The following is a 17,176-nucleotide window of genomic DNA, read 5'->3' as shown; positions in this document are numbered from 1 at the left end:
TCCCAACCTTCTGTAACTACAGTTCCAGGGGATCTGATGCCCTCTTCTGTTCTCAGTAGGCACTGCATGCACATGGTGCACGTGACAAGCAGGCAAAACACTCATACAAATACAAAAATTAACAAATCTTTTTAAAGTATGTGAATGCGGTGAATGCATGTCTGCACACACAGTGTGTGTGTGTGTGTGTGTGTGTGTGTGTGTGTGTGTGTGTGTAACCCCAGTGTTGAGGTTACAGATGTGCACATCTGGTTTTATCATTTATATAGGCAGTGTTCCTCATGTTTGTGTGGCAAGCATTTTACTGAGTAAGCCATCTCCCCATGGCCAGTGCTTCTGCATTTTGAACTATGTGAATACATCACTTATTCAAAAGCAAACAAATCTAAAAGACCAATCGCTGATTAACTTCACCTGGCAATCTAATGTGTATCTTACACTCGGGAGAGAAGTGAAAGACTTGAGTTCTGTGTTACAATAGGAAAGATGCACACAACTGTAAATGTCAGGCAACAGCTTGGAAAAGTGTAACAGTGCTCCCATCAGCCGGAGCTCAAGTGTCCTCACTTCCTGGGACAGAGAGAAACAGAAGAAACATCACCACAGCTTTTTGGAGCGTACCTGTCCTCATTTTGACTGAGTGGATTTCACTCTGATGAGGATATTTGAGGAGCATATATAATGTTTCCAGATGTGCTGGTGTGTGTGCACACGTGTGTGCGCGCGTGTGTGTGTATGTGCGTGTGTGTGCTCACACATGCATGTGCACTATGCGTGCACAGAACTGAAGAAGGTAAAAAGAGAAAGCTACAGGACACTGGATCAAAGATGCTACTTCACGCTCAGAAAGCAAGAGAAAGCTTTAAAATGTGCTCCAAATACACAAAGAGCATTTCTGGAATTCTCAGGACACTGCAACCTGAAATTTGCATGGAAATCAGTTGTACTAAATGATATTACATTCATGATAATGAAATTTGCAACAGGTGTCTGAGGAAACCTGAAATGAGGAGGTATGGTGATATTTTATTTGTACTGAAATGTGATGTTATTTGTATGTTAATAAATAAAGTTGCCTGGGGGGGTCAGAGCTAATAGCAAGCCACAGCAGAAGTCTGGCAGTGATAGCACACGCCCTTAATCCCAATCACATGGCAGGCAGATCTCTGTTGTTAAAGGCCATTGCTGAACCCATACAGGCTGTTAACCACTTTAAAGGTAGAGCTGTTGGTGTCTTTGGGAAATCATCAGTTGTGCCCTGTTGTTGTATAATATGGATGGCTGGTGGACACTCATTAGAATAATACCTTCTAATATTTCTCTCAGAAACATATGCTAGTTTATGATTTGTTTCTGAGGTTGGAGGGATGTTAATCTGAGTATTCCATTGTTGCAACAGGGAGGGGTGGAGAGGTCAGTTTTAACAAGGAAAACTGCCTTTTAACCAAACGTTCTTAACATGATTTGAGTTCTACTTTCAGCAAGGGCGACCCAGGGCCCATCCACACCATGTGAAGAGGGACTTCTGGGTCACAAGTCTTCCTTCCTCCCCACTTCATCTGGTACCCCTGACAGTGCAACCCATAGACACCACCTATACAGAGAGCTTCAATCCAAAAGATGATCGCTTTTGTGGTAGGAAGTGGAGGAAGGAAAAAAAAAAGTGTTGGAAACTTCCAGTCTTCCAAAAACCAAAACCACACAATGCAAGTGCCGCTGGTCATTTAAATTCGTGGGATCAGTTTCCCGTCATGCACAATGTCGTCTTGTGCTCTTTAAAGGGGTGGGCACTGGGACTCTTCAGACAGTTGGAGAGGGGTGAGAATCTTGTCAGGCCCAGAACTGGAAGATTCAAGGACCTTAGGAAGATCCAAGGACAGACATGAAAAAATCAGAACAGGGTTTCTCAGACTCCGCTGTACCCAAGCATCACCTGGTAACCTTGCCTAATGTAGACTGTTCCCTCAGTTCTGCGTGGGCCTGTGACTTCATTTACAACAAGCACCCATGTCCAAGGTTCTCATGCATCTGGAGAGGTGTGGACCGCCAAGGTCGGTTCCCCTAAAGCTCTCGGCTTCCCGGAAAGGAGACGTTGCTAAAATGAGGTAAAGTCAAAGGTAAAATTCCTCTTTGTGTGTTGGAGAACAATGACCAATAGGTGGAGATGACAGCAGGTGGGAGAAGGTGCTAGAAGGGAGGAAGCAAGACACAAGCCCAGCTTTGGATCTCTCCTTAGACTCTTCTGCAAAGCCGAGACACAGCGCATGGTGATGGGCTTCTGGGAGCTGCTTTACGGCTGCTGGCTGCTGCCACCCCTAGGAAGTGAAGCTGCGGCTGGCAGCGACCCGGACGTTTGCAGCAGGATCTGGCAGCCAGGCTCTTCCTGCGCTGTGTGCCTCAGGCGGCCAGAATTCCACGTGGCTGCGGATTCACTCCCGTCTATGGGTTCCCACCAAGCCCAGCGTTTGAGAACTTCAGTCACCCGCGAGTCCTGCCCTGGACCATTGCAGCTGCACCTCATCCCAGTCAATGGTTCCCTTCCTAGGTGGTTTGGTGGTTTGGTGGTTGGGAACAGCCTGAAGCCAATGGGCAGTGGCCTGAGTCACTGGTTCTATGGACCAGGGCTCCGGGGAGACGGCAGGTGGCTCCCTCCCGCTTGGCTTGGAGAAGCATGGTAGATGTGCTCAGGTGTCTGCCCTGGATTAACGCAGTGATGGGATGCATTGGACTTGGGTTGAGGCGAGATACTGTGACCTCGCCCCACCCCCATGGTCTGAGGGGTAACCTTGGATCGCATTAGAGCTCTTGAAAACTGGGCTAACTAGAGGGAGTGATAGTACAGATGCTCTGTGGCACGTGGATAAAATTCAGTGTGACCATTTTACCACTAGCCCTGACTTGGAGTTACCGGGAATGCAGGACTCAGTGTGGACCAGACCACAGGGGAGGGAGAGGCGGCTAGGGTGAGGGAGGTCTGGGTAACAGGAAGCCCAAGGGAGCTCAGGGTGGAGGAAAGCTGGGCCCTGGGGGAAGAGGGAGTGGGGAGGACAGGACAAAGGGATAGAAGGAGCTCCTGCAAAAAGATGGGAAAAGAGCTTTGAATGCCCTGCTTCCGAGAACAGGGGCATGGACCAAAGCGAAAAGCAGCCGAGTCAGGACCCCTCAGGCTGCAATGCTCAAAGCCATATTGCAGTAGTCTGAACAGTGCTGTGATTTCTAAACAAAACGTTTTCCCCGTGACTCTCCAGAGAATCAGCCAGTACATGGGTCCTCCTGGATCGATCCTGCCTGGCAGGTGCTAGGAATAATTCAGGTGCCTCCTATTCCCTAAACCCACCACCAGGAATTACCAGTAGCCTGGAAGGATCTCTTCTGTCCCCAGAGGCCTCTTACCTAGAATCCAGCCTGTGCTAGCTAAATCTACCTTACAACTAAATGGGCATGCTAACCTCAGGACAGAACTTGTCACAGGACCAGGGATGCCTACCTAGGTGCCTGGGGACCTTACTCTCTCACCTAGACCCCTCCCCTCGACCCTCTGGATTAATTCTGATGAGGCAGGAGATTAGTTCTGGAGCAGTGGACTACTCCAGACTGTCTGGAAAACCCAACATAGGTCAAGGAAACAGTGAAGGCCTAGTGCCTCCTGACTACCTAGCAGGGCAGGAAGGGAAATGGAGGCTGTGGAATAATCAGGATCCAGCTCCTGCCGGGACCTCTAATCACTGGTATCTGTGAAATACAAACAATCATACTTCCATCCCAACACCAATACCAAGGAAGCTGTTGGGAATGTGGGGTGACATGCTGAGCCCAAAAGAAGTTCATTTCTATCCCTCTTCAGTTCTATCCAAATGTCATTCCACCAGGAACTCGGGCCAGGACCAGGACTCATTTTAATGGCATGGATCACCTCCCTGAGACTCAGTTTCCTCGTTTCTAAAATGGGCCAGTGAGAGAATCACTGAAAGAGAGCCTGTCAAAACCAGCTAAGTGCAGGCAATGGCTCAGGTAACCTTGAAGAAGTCACCAGTTCACACGCGCCACGGTCCAGAGCACAGACCCCACTACTCACTAAGTACATGCCTTTGCCTACAGATGCACCATTTTACCCTTACGCCTCGCACTAGTCCATGCACCGCTGCAAGACTGCGCCTTCAGAAACATTCACCAAGCGCCTACCCACCTGCCAGACGGCCTGTGGTACACACTGGCCAGGCCTGCTGGCCCCTGAGCTGAGTGTCGACTCCTGGTGCGTCTTACCGCACACGTCGGAGCCCTAAGACTGCCCTCCTGCCTTCCTCCTGGCTTCCGGACCTCCACCTATCATCCCCACTCTCCAGTGCCAGGAGCCTTGACGGCCACCGCCACCCCGCACCCCGGGAGGGCTCGGCACAAGGACACCGCTCTTCTTGGCAGCCAGGCAGAATCGCAACCTGAATGCTAGAGGGACCAAGGGAGGGAAGGGGGAGAGCCAGAACCCAACGCGGAAGCCGGGAAGCGGTGGGAGGTCTGAGCCCTGGAGCCCCGAAAGAGTCCACCCCAGCCGGTTTGGCACTGGCTCCTCCTGGGCGGCCAGGCTGTGGAGCAAAGGCCGGCCCTGACATGCACCCGGCCTTTTGTGCGAAGGAAACACAAAGGGGAGGGAAAAACACGTCTTCCGTTTTGAAGGAGGGGGCCGACAGCTCCAGGACGCCTCGGCCAGCCAGGAAGTGCCTGAGCTTGGCTGGCGGATTAGCCTAAGCAAGTGAGCACTCAATTCCTGGGGAAGGAACGCTGGTCCAGCTGCGCACGCCGGTGAGGAACGCAGCTCCGGGACCCGCCCTGGACACACCAGCAGGAGCTGGATCCAGACCAGTGAGAAAGTTGTCTCTCGATCGAGAAGGGCAAGCGAGGACCAACCCCGTCTAGTTTCCATGGGGGTGGGGGTGAGGGGGTGATGGTAAAGGAGACACAAGGAAATATCTCCAGCCTCCAACTTGCCCCTGAGCCAGAGACCTGGGAACACAGATGATTCCCCAGGCAGCAAGCAGCTCAGATGAAAGGGAGGCAGCGGATCGGAGGAGGAGACTGTTGGAAGCTGCGGGTCAGAACTTCCGACTTCGGGAGTGAGGACCACGAGATGCCGCTGCACATCCTGGAACTGCCGGGGCAGTCTGGCCACAGAGCTAGGGGATGTGCGGCGGCTGGGAGCGGAGAAGCATGCGCTCCCGCCTTCGGGCTCCGCCTTTCCAGGCTCCAGATTCTCGCCGCCGTAGAATGGACCCCCCAACTTTCATCCCCAGCTACTGGACCAAGTGTGCAGAGAATGCCAGCCTGCTGACCCTCGCAGACTTCCGGACGCGGGACAGACAAACCAGTGGACCGCAACAAAAGAAGGAACCAGGGCTCCCGGATGCCTCAGGCGGCCACACTAGCCTGGGCGGCTGCCGCCTGAGGTTTGTTAGCTAGGTTGGCAGGCGCACAGCTCCACGCCCCAGCTGGTGGCCCCACAGAACGCAGCCCCACACACACCCTCACTGCGGTTCGCCCCAAAGGCCCAAGAGTGGTCCTCACACGCCCAAGTTCCTAATCTCCACCCCAACCCCCATGTGACAGATTCTGCTAATTGAACGGTTATGGGTCATCCTCATAACCGTTGGGCGACATTATCACCACGCTTCGATTCTTCATGTTTTAAATACATATTTAACGGATGGCTGCAGAGCCAGCTGGGAAACACGCGGGTTGGAAAACAAAGCTCCAGAAGGCACGAGACTTGGGATAAACGCGACAGCCCACTCTCCAGGGTGGACCCCAGAGGGAGACTTCTCACTGAGTGCGGGGCAATAGCCCGAGTTTTCACGTCTGTTCTGACTTTGCTACCAGGTCAATTATTGATTGTCCGCTTTGCTTGTTGTTAGAACTATATATGCGAATAAAATACCAAGCAATAGAAGCAACCAGAGAAAGGACGGTTAAAACCCCCTGAGAAAGAATTGGGCTCCTATGTATCTGGGGCGGGAGCGTGTAGCATTCGAGATCTGTACCTGAGATAAATACCCAAACAAACAAACAAACAAAACAAATCTGAGCTGGAAACGTCTGGATGTGAGAAACAGTTGGGGGCTGAGGAGAGAATCGGCTGTCTCTATGCTTAGGGATCGCCAAATGCTTGCATCTGCGGTAGGCAAGGACCACCTGTATAGGACTGGCGATTTTTTTTTTTGTTGTTGTTGTTGTTGTTTGTTTGTTTTTTTCCTTAGGCTTGCCGAAATCAGTTTCTAGATTTTTCTCTTCTGTAAAATGGGTAAACGTGTAGTTATCTCTAAATTACCCCAGACAGTTCTCCAGATCGGGTTTCTCCGCTTTTTCCCTGTTGGTTTTCGATGAAAGCTGCTCCTACCCATAAAAAGTGTTCCAAGGCAGCCAGGAGTGTCGTTCAAGTATCAACTCCCCTTCAGGGCCTCAGATAGCGCTTTGCAAATAATGTTGCCCCTACCCCACGATGTGGACTTCAAGGTGGTGTTGAAACTACGGGGGCTGCGCTCCCCTGCTGGTAGGTAGGAGCGGGAGTCTTTCACTGGCTAGGCGTTAGTGCGAGGGCTGTACGAACATCTATCTCTCCGGTGCTCCTCCTACACACCCCTCCACATCATGATGAGCTGCGATTTCTCCGGTTCCTCGTGGGCCTGTGTCCCCCAAGGCCGTGCTCCCACCTGGGGGCGCTACCGCCTGTCCTCGGAACTGCGGCGGCAACACCCACCGATGAGAAGCGGGCTGAGGGAGTGGGGTGTTCTGTACTCGGTTAGCCTTGGCTCGCGCCAGAGGGACGAAAACCCCCGGCCAGAGTCGGGCAGCAGACGACAGGCGCACGCAGGGTGGGCGGGGAGGGGCTATCCAGGGCTCCAGGTGTGGCACGCAGCCTCCGGGTACACCCTAAGACCTTGACTTGGTTGGCTCTCTGACGAGTTTGCGGGGTCCCCACCCCACTCCTCACCCCTGCCTGACGCTACAGCGACCATATTTTTTTTTATAGAAAGCTGCAGATGTCCCCTCTGGCCCAGAGTCCCCAGCCCTCTCTAACCACCCCACCTAGCTTGCCCTCCTCCTCCTCCCTTTCGGCTCTGGCCTTTCCCTGCCCAGGTCCCTCCTCCCGTCCCTCCCCACGAATCTCTCCGCCGCGGGCGCCCATTGGCTGTGCGCTGAGAGTAGGCGTGTGCCGGGCCGAGCGGGTTTCATTGAGCGGAATTAGCCGGATGACATCAGCTTTGCAGCCCCTCGGGCCGGCCCAGCTCATTGGAGCCGCGGCCCCTCCAGGAAAAGCACATTGTTCCCGCCCCCGCCCGGACCACCGCCGCCGCCGTCGCCACTGCCTCCACCCGCCTATAAAAACCCGCGGAACCCCGAAAGGTGTGGGTGCTTCCTACAGACCGAGCCGACACCAGCGCCGGCCGCCAGGTTCTCCTCTGCAGCGAGCACCTCGAATCCAGTTCACAGTGAGTGTCCCCGCCCCTCGAGCTGCCCAAGCCTAGCTCCTGAGGACTGACTTCCCCAACTCCGCTAGGACCTAGGGTACACCCCTACGCGCAGGCTTGCTGGCCCGGACCCTGCCCCTGCGGGTCAGCTGTTCCTGGTAGCGGCTTTGGTGCGGCCGGCACTCACCGCAGCATCCATCCCCAGCGCCAGTTAACTCCTGCTGCGGGAACCCAGGCCCCGGCGCCGCGGCAGAAGCAGCGCTTGGCTTTGCGAAGCCCCGTGCTGGCTCTGGGTGCGCGTGTGCACGCGTGCCCGTGTTTACTGTGTCGTGTCGATGGAAATAAGGTGGATGCGTCTGAGCGTGACATAGACATACTTCTCTTTTTAGAACTCCAGCCCAAAGAAAAGTCCCCATTTATTCCAGGCTGGAATGAAGAGACAAAAACCTCTAGAATGTCCCTTACCGACGGCCACCCAGGGCTCCCTGAAATAAAGTAACCCGTGGACGATAGTGGGAAGGGGAGGCGGGGAGATTCGTTAGGAGCACTGCCGTGTCCCGGGCTGCTAGCAGGCCAGAAAACAGCAGCGAGGTGGACATCGGCCACCTTTGCGGGTACCCTGAGCTGCGCTGCAGGCGGGAGCGGCAATTTTATCTCACTTCTCTCTCTCTCTCTCTCTCTCTCTCTCTCTCTCTCTCTCTCTCTCTCTCTCTCTCTCTCTCTCTCTCTCTCATCTATCTGTCCCTCCTTTCAAGTTCTGACAGTTGAAAAAGGAAGGACCCTTCGAAAGCTAAGATTATCCCCGGGGCCATGGACTCGGACGCCAGCCTGGTGTCGAGTCGCCCGTCGTCGCCAGAACCCGATGATCTTTTTCTGCCGGCCCGGAGCAAGGGCGGCAGCAGCAGCGGCTTCACAGGGGGCACCGTGTCCTCGTCCACGCCGAGCGACTGCCCGCCGGAGCTGAGCGCAGAACTGCGAGGGGCCATGGGCGCAGCGGGCGCGCATCCCGGGGACAAACTGGGCGGCGGCGGCGGCTTCAAGTCTTCTTCCTCCAGCACGTCCTCGTCCACGTCGTCGGCGGCCACGTCGTCCACCAAGAAAGACAAGAAGCAGATGACGGAGCCCGAGCTGCAGCAGCTGCGTCTGAAGATCAACAGCCGCGAACGCAAGCGCATGCACGACCTCAACATCGCCATGGACGGCCTGCGGGAGGTCATGCCGTATGCGCACGGCCCGTCGGTGCGCAAGCTCTCCAAGATCGCCACGCTGCTGCTGGCGCGAAACTACATCCTGATGCTCACCAACTCCCTGGAGGAGATGAAGCGGCTGGTGAGCGAGATCTACGGCGGGCACCACGCCGGCTTCCACCCGTCGGCCTGCGGCGGCCTGGCACACACGGCGCCGCTACCCACAGCCACAGCGCACCCCGCCGCCGCCGCCGCGCACGCCGCGCATCACCCCGCCGTGCACCACCCCATCCTTCCTCCCGCCGCCGCCGCCGCCGCCGCCGCCGCCGCCGCTGCAGCCGTGTCCAGCGCCTCCCTGCCGGGCTCCGGGCTGTCCTCGGTCGGGTCCATCCGGCCTCCCCACGGCCTGCTCAAGTCTCCGTCGGCGGCCGCAGCCGCCCCTCTCGGAGGCGGGGGTGGCGGCAGCGGTGGCAGCGGTGGCTTCCAGCACTGGGGCGGCATGCCTTGCCCCTGCAGCATGTGCCAGGTGCCGCCGCCGCACCACCACGTGTCGGCCATGGGCGCCGGCAGCCTGCCGCGCCTCACCTCCGACGCCAAGTGAGCCGGCCAGCGGCGTGCGTTCTGGAGAGCCAAGGGCTGTGGAGCAGCCAGGACTGGCCAGCGCTGGGGCTCCGGAGCTCTGCTGCAAGAAGGGGAGCTGGACCATGGGCTGGGCCTAGGGAATGACGGGGAGTCCAATATCTGGGAGCCGAAGTAGTGGGAGCATTTGGAGCAGCCGGGAGTGAGACGCCTTCGCTCCAGGACCTGATTAACTCTTCGGCTGAACTCTCGGTGGGTCTGGGAGCCGCCATGGTACAAGGCGCGCGCGGATACATCCATCACTGGAACTCCCCCCGCCCTGCACCCCCAGGAAGAGTCTAAAAACTGACTTTCCCGTGTGCACAGATTGACTCCCTGTCTCGGCTTAGGCAGCTCGTTGCCAAGAGGCAGATCACAGGGGCACTTGACTACCTTTCCCCATTTCGGGCCAGGTAGGAGACTCCCAGGAGCCGCACCACAGAAGCCACCGCTAGGCCTCACTCCCAAGGTTCATCCCTGGCCCAGGGCCAGGGGCGCTAGGCTAGTTGACTCTGGCGTGGGTATCAGGGGCGCTGAAGACCGTGTCCCATTTCCATAACCGGGGGAACCTGTGTGGTCTCAGAAGTGTGGCCTTCTGTCCTGTCTCTCCTGTTGACTTGTGGTTTCCTAACAAATCTGTGAATGTTCCTTTTTCCGACCACGCGAGCAAGCTTTACAGACGCTCAAAATAGAAGCACTTGTGGAATGGAATAATCCAAACTACCGACCTGGGGACGGGATGCTCTTTAGACCTTATTTTTAAATAGAAACTACACCACCATCCCCTATGCTAAGCACAAGGCAGTTTGGTTTCTTATCCGGCTGGGGACAGCTGTTTTAGGTACCGGAGGGCTTGACAGCACAACATCAGAAAGTTGCTGTGAATATAGTTTGAGTTCTTTGGGAGGGGGGGTTCCGTTGGGATTTTAATAATTTCTTGTGTATGTAAATATCGATGAAGTGCACGATGCTAGGCTCTTTGTTCGTGTGACTGCCAGCCCCTCCGGAGTCTAAGCCGGCTGTTTTCTTTCTCTGTTGTCCCACCCCCCCCCACCACCCACACACACACACACACACTTTTGCCACGGTTAACACAAGCGGCAAATCCTTTCACTCGCTCCCCGGCCTGCGCTGCACCATGGGCTTTAGGACGCCTGCCTCCTAACATCCCACCTCTCCCGCGCGGGCCCTGCAGAGTGCACCTATCATCTGTTTTATTTTTGTAAAGAAAAAAAAATGCTAAATAATATTTATTACTTGTTTGGTTGCATAAAAACGAAACAAAGGATGGAGTGTTGAGATTTTAAATAAAATTTAAAGTGAGTCGGGTGTTTTCGGTCCGTGAGAGGGGGTTGGGGGAGGGGCAGGGAGACACTGAGAACCGCGATTCCTCTGGGGGAGGATTTGTAGCTCGTTTGGTAGGCTTAGGCTCGGAAAAATATAGAGGATTTTTGCTACTCCCTCCCCTAACACATGGTTTCTTTAAAAGGGCACACGCCCTGATGTGTACCACAGCTTTCTTGGGCTTTTTAATTTCTCACACCTACTCGGAAAGTCCTTCTCCCTTCAATTGAAAATTGAGCTAGTTCAAGAATGAATTTTCCTTCCGGGAGTGCGGAACTTTGGGCCTTTGCTGAGGTTCTGGGAGCTCTAACAATGTCCGCCTCAGCCGGGATTTTATTTTCTCTCTGCTCAAGGGCTTTCGCTGGCCACCACTGAGCCCTTGGCTTCAGCTGAGAGACTCTTGGTGGCCCGAGGCCCCGCAAAGCCTGGGCGTTTTGTGCAACGTTCTTCAGGTTTTGATGAGTACTCACTAAGGCTTCATCCCTTCTCCATACCCACCGGCCTGCAAACTGTGGGCGTCGGGAACCTTCCTAGCCTTAAGGCAGCTTTCTCCTGCAGCCCCATGGCCCTGCGAACTTTTCAGGGGCAGCTCTGTCTTCTCTGAGACACCTGGTTTCTTAGAATCCTAAACTGCAGTGCAAATTCGGGACTTTACTTTCAAGAGAGATTCCGTGCAGAAAATGTTAAAAGCTTCTGGCTCCAGCCAACCCTCTGGAGCGCTGGCGTAGGAACAGGATCTCTGAAATGTCAGCCTGGTGCTGGCAGCAGACCCTTTATCGGATGGCATCTTTAGTGGCCGCCAGCAGAAGGTATCTAGACTTGGAACTGGAGATTTCCCTGTGTTTGTTTTGTTTTTGTTTTTTGTTTTTTAGTTCGGTTCCTGGGAGCCCAGCCCATTCAGGAGTTCTTCACTCAGGCCTGAGTGAGGGTGGACCCTTCTGTAGACCCATTCGATGGCTCCAGGACAGGTACTTCTCCCACCTCCAGTGGGTAATGCCTGTCTGCTAGCCAGAAATGCAGGCTCTCAGGGGTGAGCTGTTGCAGGCCCCACCTAGCTTATCACAGAAGGCCACCACAGCGGCCACTACCATGGCCACCACCACAGCGGCCACCACATCCACCACCACCACCACCACCACTACTTTTTTCTTCCTCTTGTCTGTCTTTCATCCTTCTTTCTTCCTCCTTCTCCTCCTCTCCTTAAGGCTAGGAGGCATTTGGAATTCCTGGGAGCATAGAGAAGAGAGAGAGAGGACCTGTGGAACCCCAGAAAGGGCAATGCTCAGCAGGGTTCATTCCTGTTGATTCTGAAATCCCATTTGAAGTGCAGCTTGCTGGGTGTTTGGTCCAGCCCCACATGCACACACACCTAAGGTTGCCAGGACCTGGGAATCCCTAAAGCCGAGCTAAGAACCTGGAGGAGCAGAGATGGGCACCCTGGCAGTGTCTAAAGCTGGCACACCACGCAAGGTTCTGCAAGTCCCTGCCCAGGCCGTATGCATTTGACAATTGCAAGGAAAGAAACCAAGTCTGCTTTGCCATCCCAGACCCCAATTATCCCAGGCTCAGAGCCTCCTCGTCCCCCACAGAAGAGGGAGGACTGGTATCCATCCTGGCTTTGGGCCCTCCCCTGAGTCATTAGCCTCAGCTGTGGGGAGGCCTGGGCTCAGTGAGAGGCACCCCAGACCTCTAACCACAGCAGGTGACTCCTGTCCTAGGGTGGGCCTCGCCTGCTCCATGGTCAGGAGGTCTCAGGTCAGTGTTGATCTACCCTGAGAGGTGCTCCCAGGAGACTATGGGTGACCACTTTGACCTCCGTCATGAGATTTTATTTTTCCCTCCAGACTTTATTTGTGACTTCTTTGTCACAGATTTTTTTTTCCTTCCAGTTCTGAGCAGCTCCTCAGCCTCTACCCAGCCATGTCCTCTTTGTGGCCTTCATGACTCCCTAGCTCTCAGTCACAGGGCCCAGGGACTCATCAGACACAAGATCTGAGAGACTGAAGTCCAGAACGCCACTGGAGATGGAGTGGACAGAGCCTGGGGAGCAATGGGAGAGAAGCTGAGTCACCTCCACTAGCCTCTGCGCCTCCCCCACGAGCACACCATCCCCACATTCTCCACACTCCCCTAGGTCCAAGTCCTAGAAAAGGGACTGATCCCCTGAACTCAGTGTTGGAGGACTCTCGGGATCGGCTAGAGCTATGAGGTCCCTCTGGTGCCACAGAGGGACTCACATTAGAGACCATGAACAGAGGGCAGGCAAACTGGCAGACAAAGTGGGTACCCTGGCGGAGGAACACATTGCCAGGCCCAGGGGTGTCCCTCCCAGGGAGGCCAAGGACTCTAGTGTGGCTGTGGGAAGATGTAGTGCCAGGGACACCCTTGATGACCTGGTGCTCCTTCAACTATGCAAGTAAGACCTGTTCTCGTCCTCCTTCACAGGGTGTGAAGGTTTGCTTGTTTGTAGTCTGTTTTAGGCACTTGGGATTGAACCTTGTGAACGACAAGCGATGCTCTCCACTACTGTCTGTCCTATTTATTGATTTACTGGTTTATTTTGAGACAGGTTTTCACTAAGTTGCCCAAGCTAGCCTCGAACTCATCTATAACCCAGGCAGGCCTTGGACATGCAATCTTCCTTCTTCAGCTTCCCCGGTAGCTGGGATTATAGGCCTGCACCACGGGATCCAGCTACGGTGCTATGCTTGAATGCCCCCCAAACCCCCCCCCCCATATTCTCATGTACTCTATGATAGAGAAATAGCAGTTTCCTGTTAGGGAAGAATCAGCTTAGAGGTCTGTCTGAACCCTGTTAAATAAGTACCTCGATACTGTGGCCAAGCTCATCTTAGACAAAGCCCCCCCCCCCCCCGCCCCGTACCCTCCATCTCTTCCAGTAGACTCTGTTTATCACTACAGATTTTGTGCCAAGTCTTCTGCTCCCCACATAATACCCGAAGGGATCATAGGAAGTCTTCACCAACAGCCCTACATCAAGGGCCACAAGACAGCTTATGGGTGAGCAACTGTCACTCATAACCTCTACAGACCAAAATCAGGCCTGGTTGTTCAAAGAAAAATAGCCGATGCTCCTAAATCCACCCCCACTGCTGGGGAGAGGCTCAGGAACTCACTGAGTCAGCTTGACCACTGGTCAAAAGCCCAGCCTCCCAAACAGGGCCATTACTCCATTCCCTGTCAGAGTGCAGGGGCAACCTGAGCAGAGGTGAGGGAGGAGGCTTGACCCGGTAGATAGAGAACACACACACACACACACACACACACACACACACACACACACACACACCTATTTTCAGCTCTCTCCCAGGAGCTGAGTTATTGCCATATGGCTGCATTGTCTGGCTGCAGGTTAATGAAAGAGGATGCAGTTAGGAGGACCCAGAGCTGAGCTGGCAGTTCAGGCTAGGGATAAAAGGACTGGACAAGGAGGTGGACATATTTATTGGAGGGGAGTGGGCACAGCACTGACACCATTGTGTACCAGCTCATGGATTTCTCACAGTAACTCTGAGGAGCTGCTATTATCCCACATTCCGGGCTAAGAACCTGTGTTGGGGCAAATGACCACAGTCCATAAACTCAGGTTGCCGGCTTGTCCTACAAGAGTCCCTCTGACCAAGCCCATACCAGCCCCAGCCCCAGATCCAGCAGTCCGCAGATTGGCTTAGCTCCAACTGGGGAACTCTTGGATCTGATGCTGCCCCCTCCCCACAACCGGCATTAGGGAAGCTCCTGGGTGCTCCCCCTAGGTGCTTGGACCCCATCTGTCCCTGACGCCTCCATCTGGGTTACAGGCTGTGCCAACAGACTTGAGCAATTAGCGGGCTCCGATGGGCGCGCTGCAAGGGTGGAGGAAGGGCCGGAGCAGGTGAGCCGCGATGGCTGCTCATTAGGGACTGTCGTTACTGCCAGGACAGCTGCGGGTCCGGTATCAGCCGGAATCCCAAGCCTCAGCCCCGGTTGCGCTTTCCGAGCCTGGGGAGCGATTCAGAAAGGGGTCGCAGAAACCAGGCAGACACCGAGGCGGTGGGACCCCAGAGGTTTTGCTGGGACTCACCTCTGTGGGGCTTCAGACTCGGCTTTACAACAACACCCTGGCCCACTACCCTCCAAAGCGCCGGTGGGTCGAATTGGCCCTTGAAATTTCCGTCCGTGGGTTCGGAAGCCAGACAGCCTGGCAGAACACTAGCTACCTTGGAGGTGGCATTTTGAATCGGGTTCCTCCAGCCACCGCTGCGTAGCATGGCGGCTTACAGAGATTGCTTTGAAAACTCGCTTTGAAAGGTGCCCAAGGGTCCTCTCCTCCCGCTGGCTTCCTGGGTCTCACAGGTGGGTGCAGAGGGACTACTATTTCCCGCGTGTCTGGGTGCACTGCACGGATTCCGAATGCCCAGCTGGCTTGTGCCATGCAGAAGCTTCTTTGAAAAAGGGCGGTGGCTGCTCAGCCTCTGGGTCCACTGGCTGAGAAAAGGTTGGAGGTCCTCCTCCGAGAAGCGGGAACACAAAACCAATCCAAAGCGCCTACTTTTGTGTGGGGGACCAAACCGGTTGCTTGAGGGTGCACACATATCCAGATACCCAGATGGGAACGGCTTGTGCACAGAGGTTTATACACTTAAGTTCCTCATTCACAGGACCATCCACGCCGCGTTTGCACAGACATCGACCGGCTAGTGCTCTGAGCACTAGGAGCAGTTAGCTGAAGTTCTCAGGCTGGACCTTCAGATTTGTAACTGTCTCCCTGGCTGCCTTGAGAGCTAGCCTTCTCTAGTCTCTAGAAATTTAACTTTCTCTCCCCTCCCGCACCCCCAAAGCAATCTGGCTCACGGAGCTCTCTTCCTGGTGGCCTGGCCCACAGAGAAATTCCACCCTCAGGACAAAATCAGGTCACAAGCAATTTCCTCCCCTTTCATTTGGGACTAAAAGCCTGCCTTGGAGTTTTTAGGCCTCTCAGAAGCTGTGTGATGTCTGTTTCCTCCACTGTAGAATGGAGACAAGATGGGCATTCTCTAACGTGCCCTGGGCAGGTCAGGCTCCAGCTATCAGAATCCCCGGTGTCCCCTACCGCAGAAGCCTTGGGAACTCCCAGCTGGCAAGAGGACAGTTAGGCCCTCTGTCTATGGCCCTCAGATGACCAGCACAGCAACATTCTGAAGTACAGCCAGGAGCCTCAGAGAGATGAGACACCTGGGAACTGGGCTGGGGGCTCCCATCATGCCCAGCTCTCGCCTCTGAAAACTATTCAGGCTAAGTCAATGCTGAGGAAGACACTGGAGTCCAGTATAGCTTAGCCAACACAGGAAGGAAATTACTTCAGCCAGCCCAGAGGGCACTGGCAGGGAGCTTCCACTTCAGGGCATCCAGAAGGCTGTCCATCTTTTTCTGCTCAATTCCAGCATCAATGGACCGGGCACACAGTCCTTGCCTTTCTCTCCTGATAGCCCCTCCACCAGCCGGGATCAGGGCTCCAGCCACACCCACCCACCCATCTGCTTCTTACCATCGCCCACAGCAGTGCCTGTTTTAATTAAGGTAAAAATGTTGCCATTAGCCCTTTTCATATTTTAGTTAAGGTAAAAATTAAATATTGTAAGGCATGGAGAGTCGCTCAGTCGATGAAGCCTCACAAATACATCTGAGTTTGATCCCCAGGACCATGTAAAATAAAGCTGGGGTGGCGGGGAAGGCTTGCAACCCATCTCGAGGGAGGCTTGCTAGAAAGCCAGACTTGGCCTACTTGGTGAGTGCCAAGCCAGGGGAAGACCCAGTCTCAAAAGCGATAAACAAACAAAAAATAGTGGCAGGCATCTAAAGAATGACACTTGAAGCTGGTTCCAAAATCATATTTGCATTGTTTTATCTGACATATACTGAACACATCAGAAGACCCAGGATGGCAAATCCTCGCTCACTAACTACGGTTGCCCCATCTTCTACTCTGGGCAACTAGAAACCTACAGAGACGCTGACTTAAGAAGCATGCTTCCCTCCCCCCTCCAAGACAGGCTTTCTCTGTGTAGCCTTAACTGTTCTGGAACTGGCTTTGTAGACCAGGCTGGCCAGGAACTCACAGAGATCCACCTGCCTCTGCCTCCCAAGTGCTGGGATTAAAGGTATGCATCACCATGCCTGCCCAGCTAAGAAATGTGCTTTTTAAAACAAGAGCTTTGAGGCATAGCCCTGACTAGAAGCATGAAATGAAATGATTTTTCACACTTGCAAATCAAGGAATTACATTTTATACAGAGACACAGAAGCTGTGCACATTAAGGTCACAGTTTTTTCCCCTTTAATTTAATTAAATTAATTAATTTATTTATTTTGGTTTTTTGAGATAGTGTTTCTCTGTGTAGTTTTGGTGCCTGTCCTGGATCTCACTCTGTAGACCAGGCTGGCCTCGAACTCACAGAGATCCACCTGCCTCTGCCTCCCAAGTGCTGGGATTAAAGGGGTGCGACACCACTGCCCAGCTTCTCCCTTTTTTATGGAAAATAGTTTATTTTCTCATGCAGTTTATCCTGGCTCTATTTTCCCCTCCCTCAACTC

General features: G+C 54.2%; 1 protein-coding gene across 1 annotated transcript; it reads left to right on the top strand.

Annotated features, from left to right (window-relative positions):
* The first annotated feature begins 7,202 nt into the window (after positions 1-7,202).
* On the top strand, positions 7,203-9,341 carry Olig2 (oligodendrocyte transcription factor 2). The gene is made up of 2 exons (XM_028877114.2): positions 7,203-7,478; positions 8,213-9,341. Exon 2 carries the CDS (start codon positions 8,268-8,270, stop codon positions 9,243-9,245), a length of 978 nt encoding a protein of 325 aa, XP_028732947.1. The 5' UTR covers positions 7,203-7,478; positions 8,213-8,267; the 3' UTR covers positions 9,246-9,341.
* Positions 9,342-17,176: the final 7,835 nt, after the last annotated feature.

This window comes from Peromyscus leucopus, chromosome 12 (genome assembly GCF_004664715.2).
Source record: "Peromyscus leucopus breed LL Stock chromosome 12, UCI_PerLeu_2.1, whole genome shotgun sequence".
Taxonomy (NCBI): domain Eukaryota; kingdom Metazoa; phylum Chordata; class Mammalia; order Rodentia; family Cricetidae; genus Peromyscus; species Peromyscus leucopus.
This window is presented reverse-complemented; position numbering and strand designations above follow the sequence as displayed.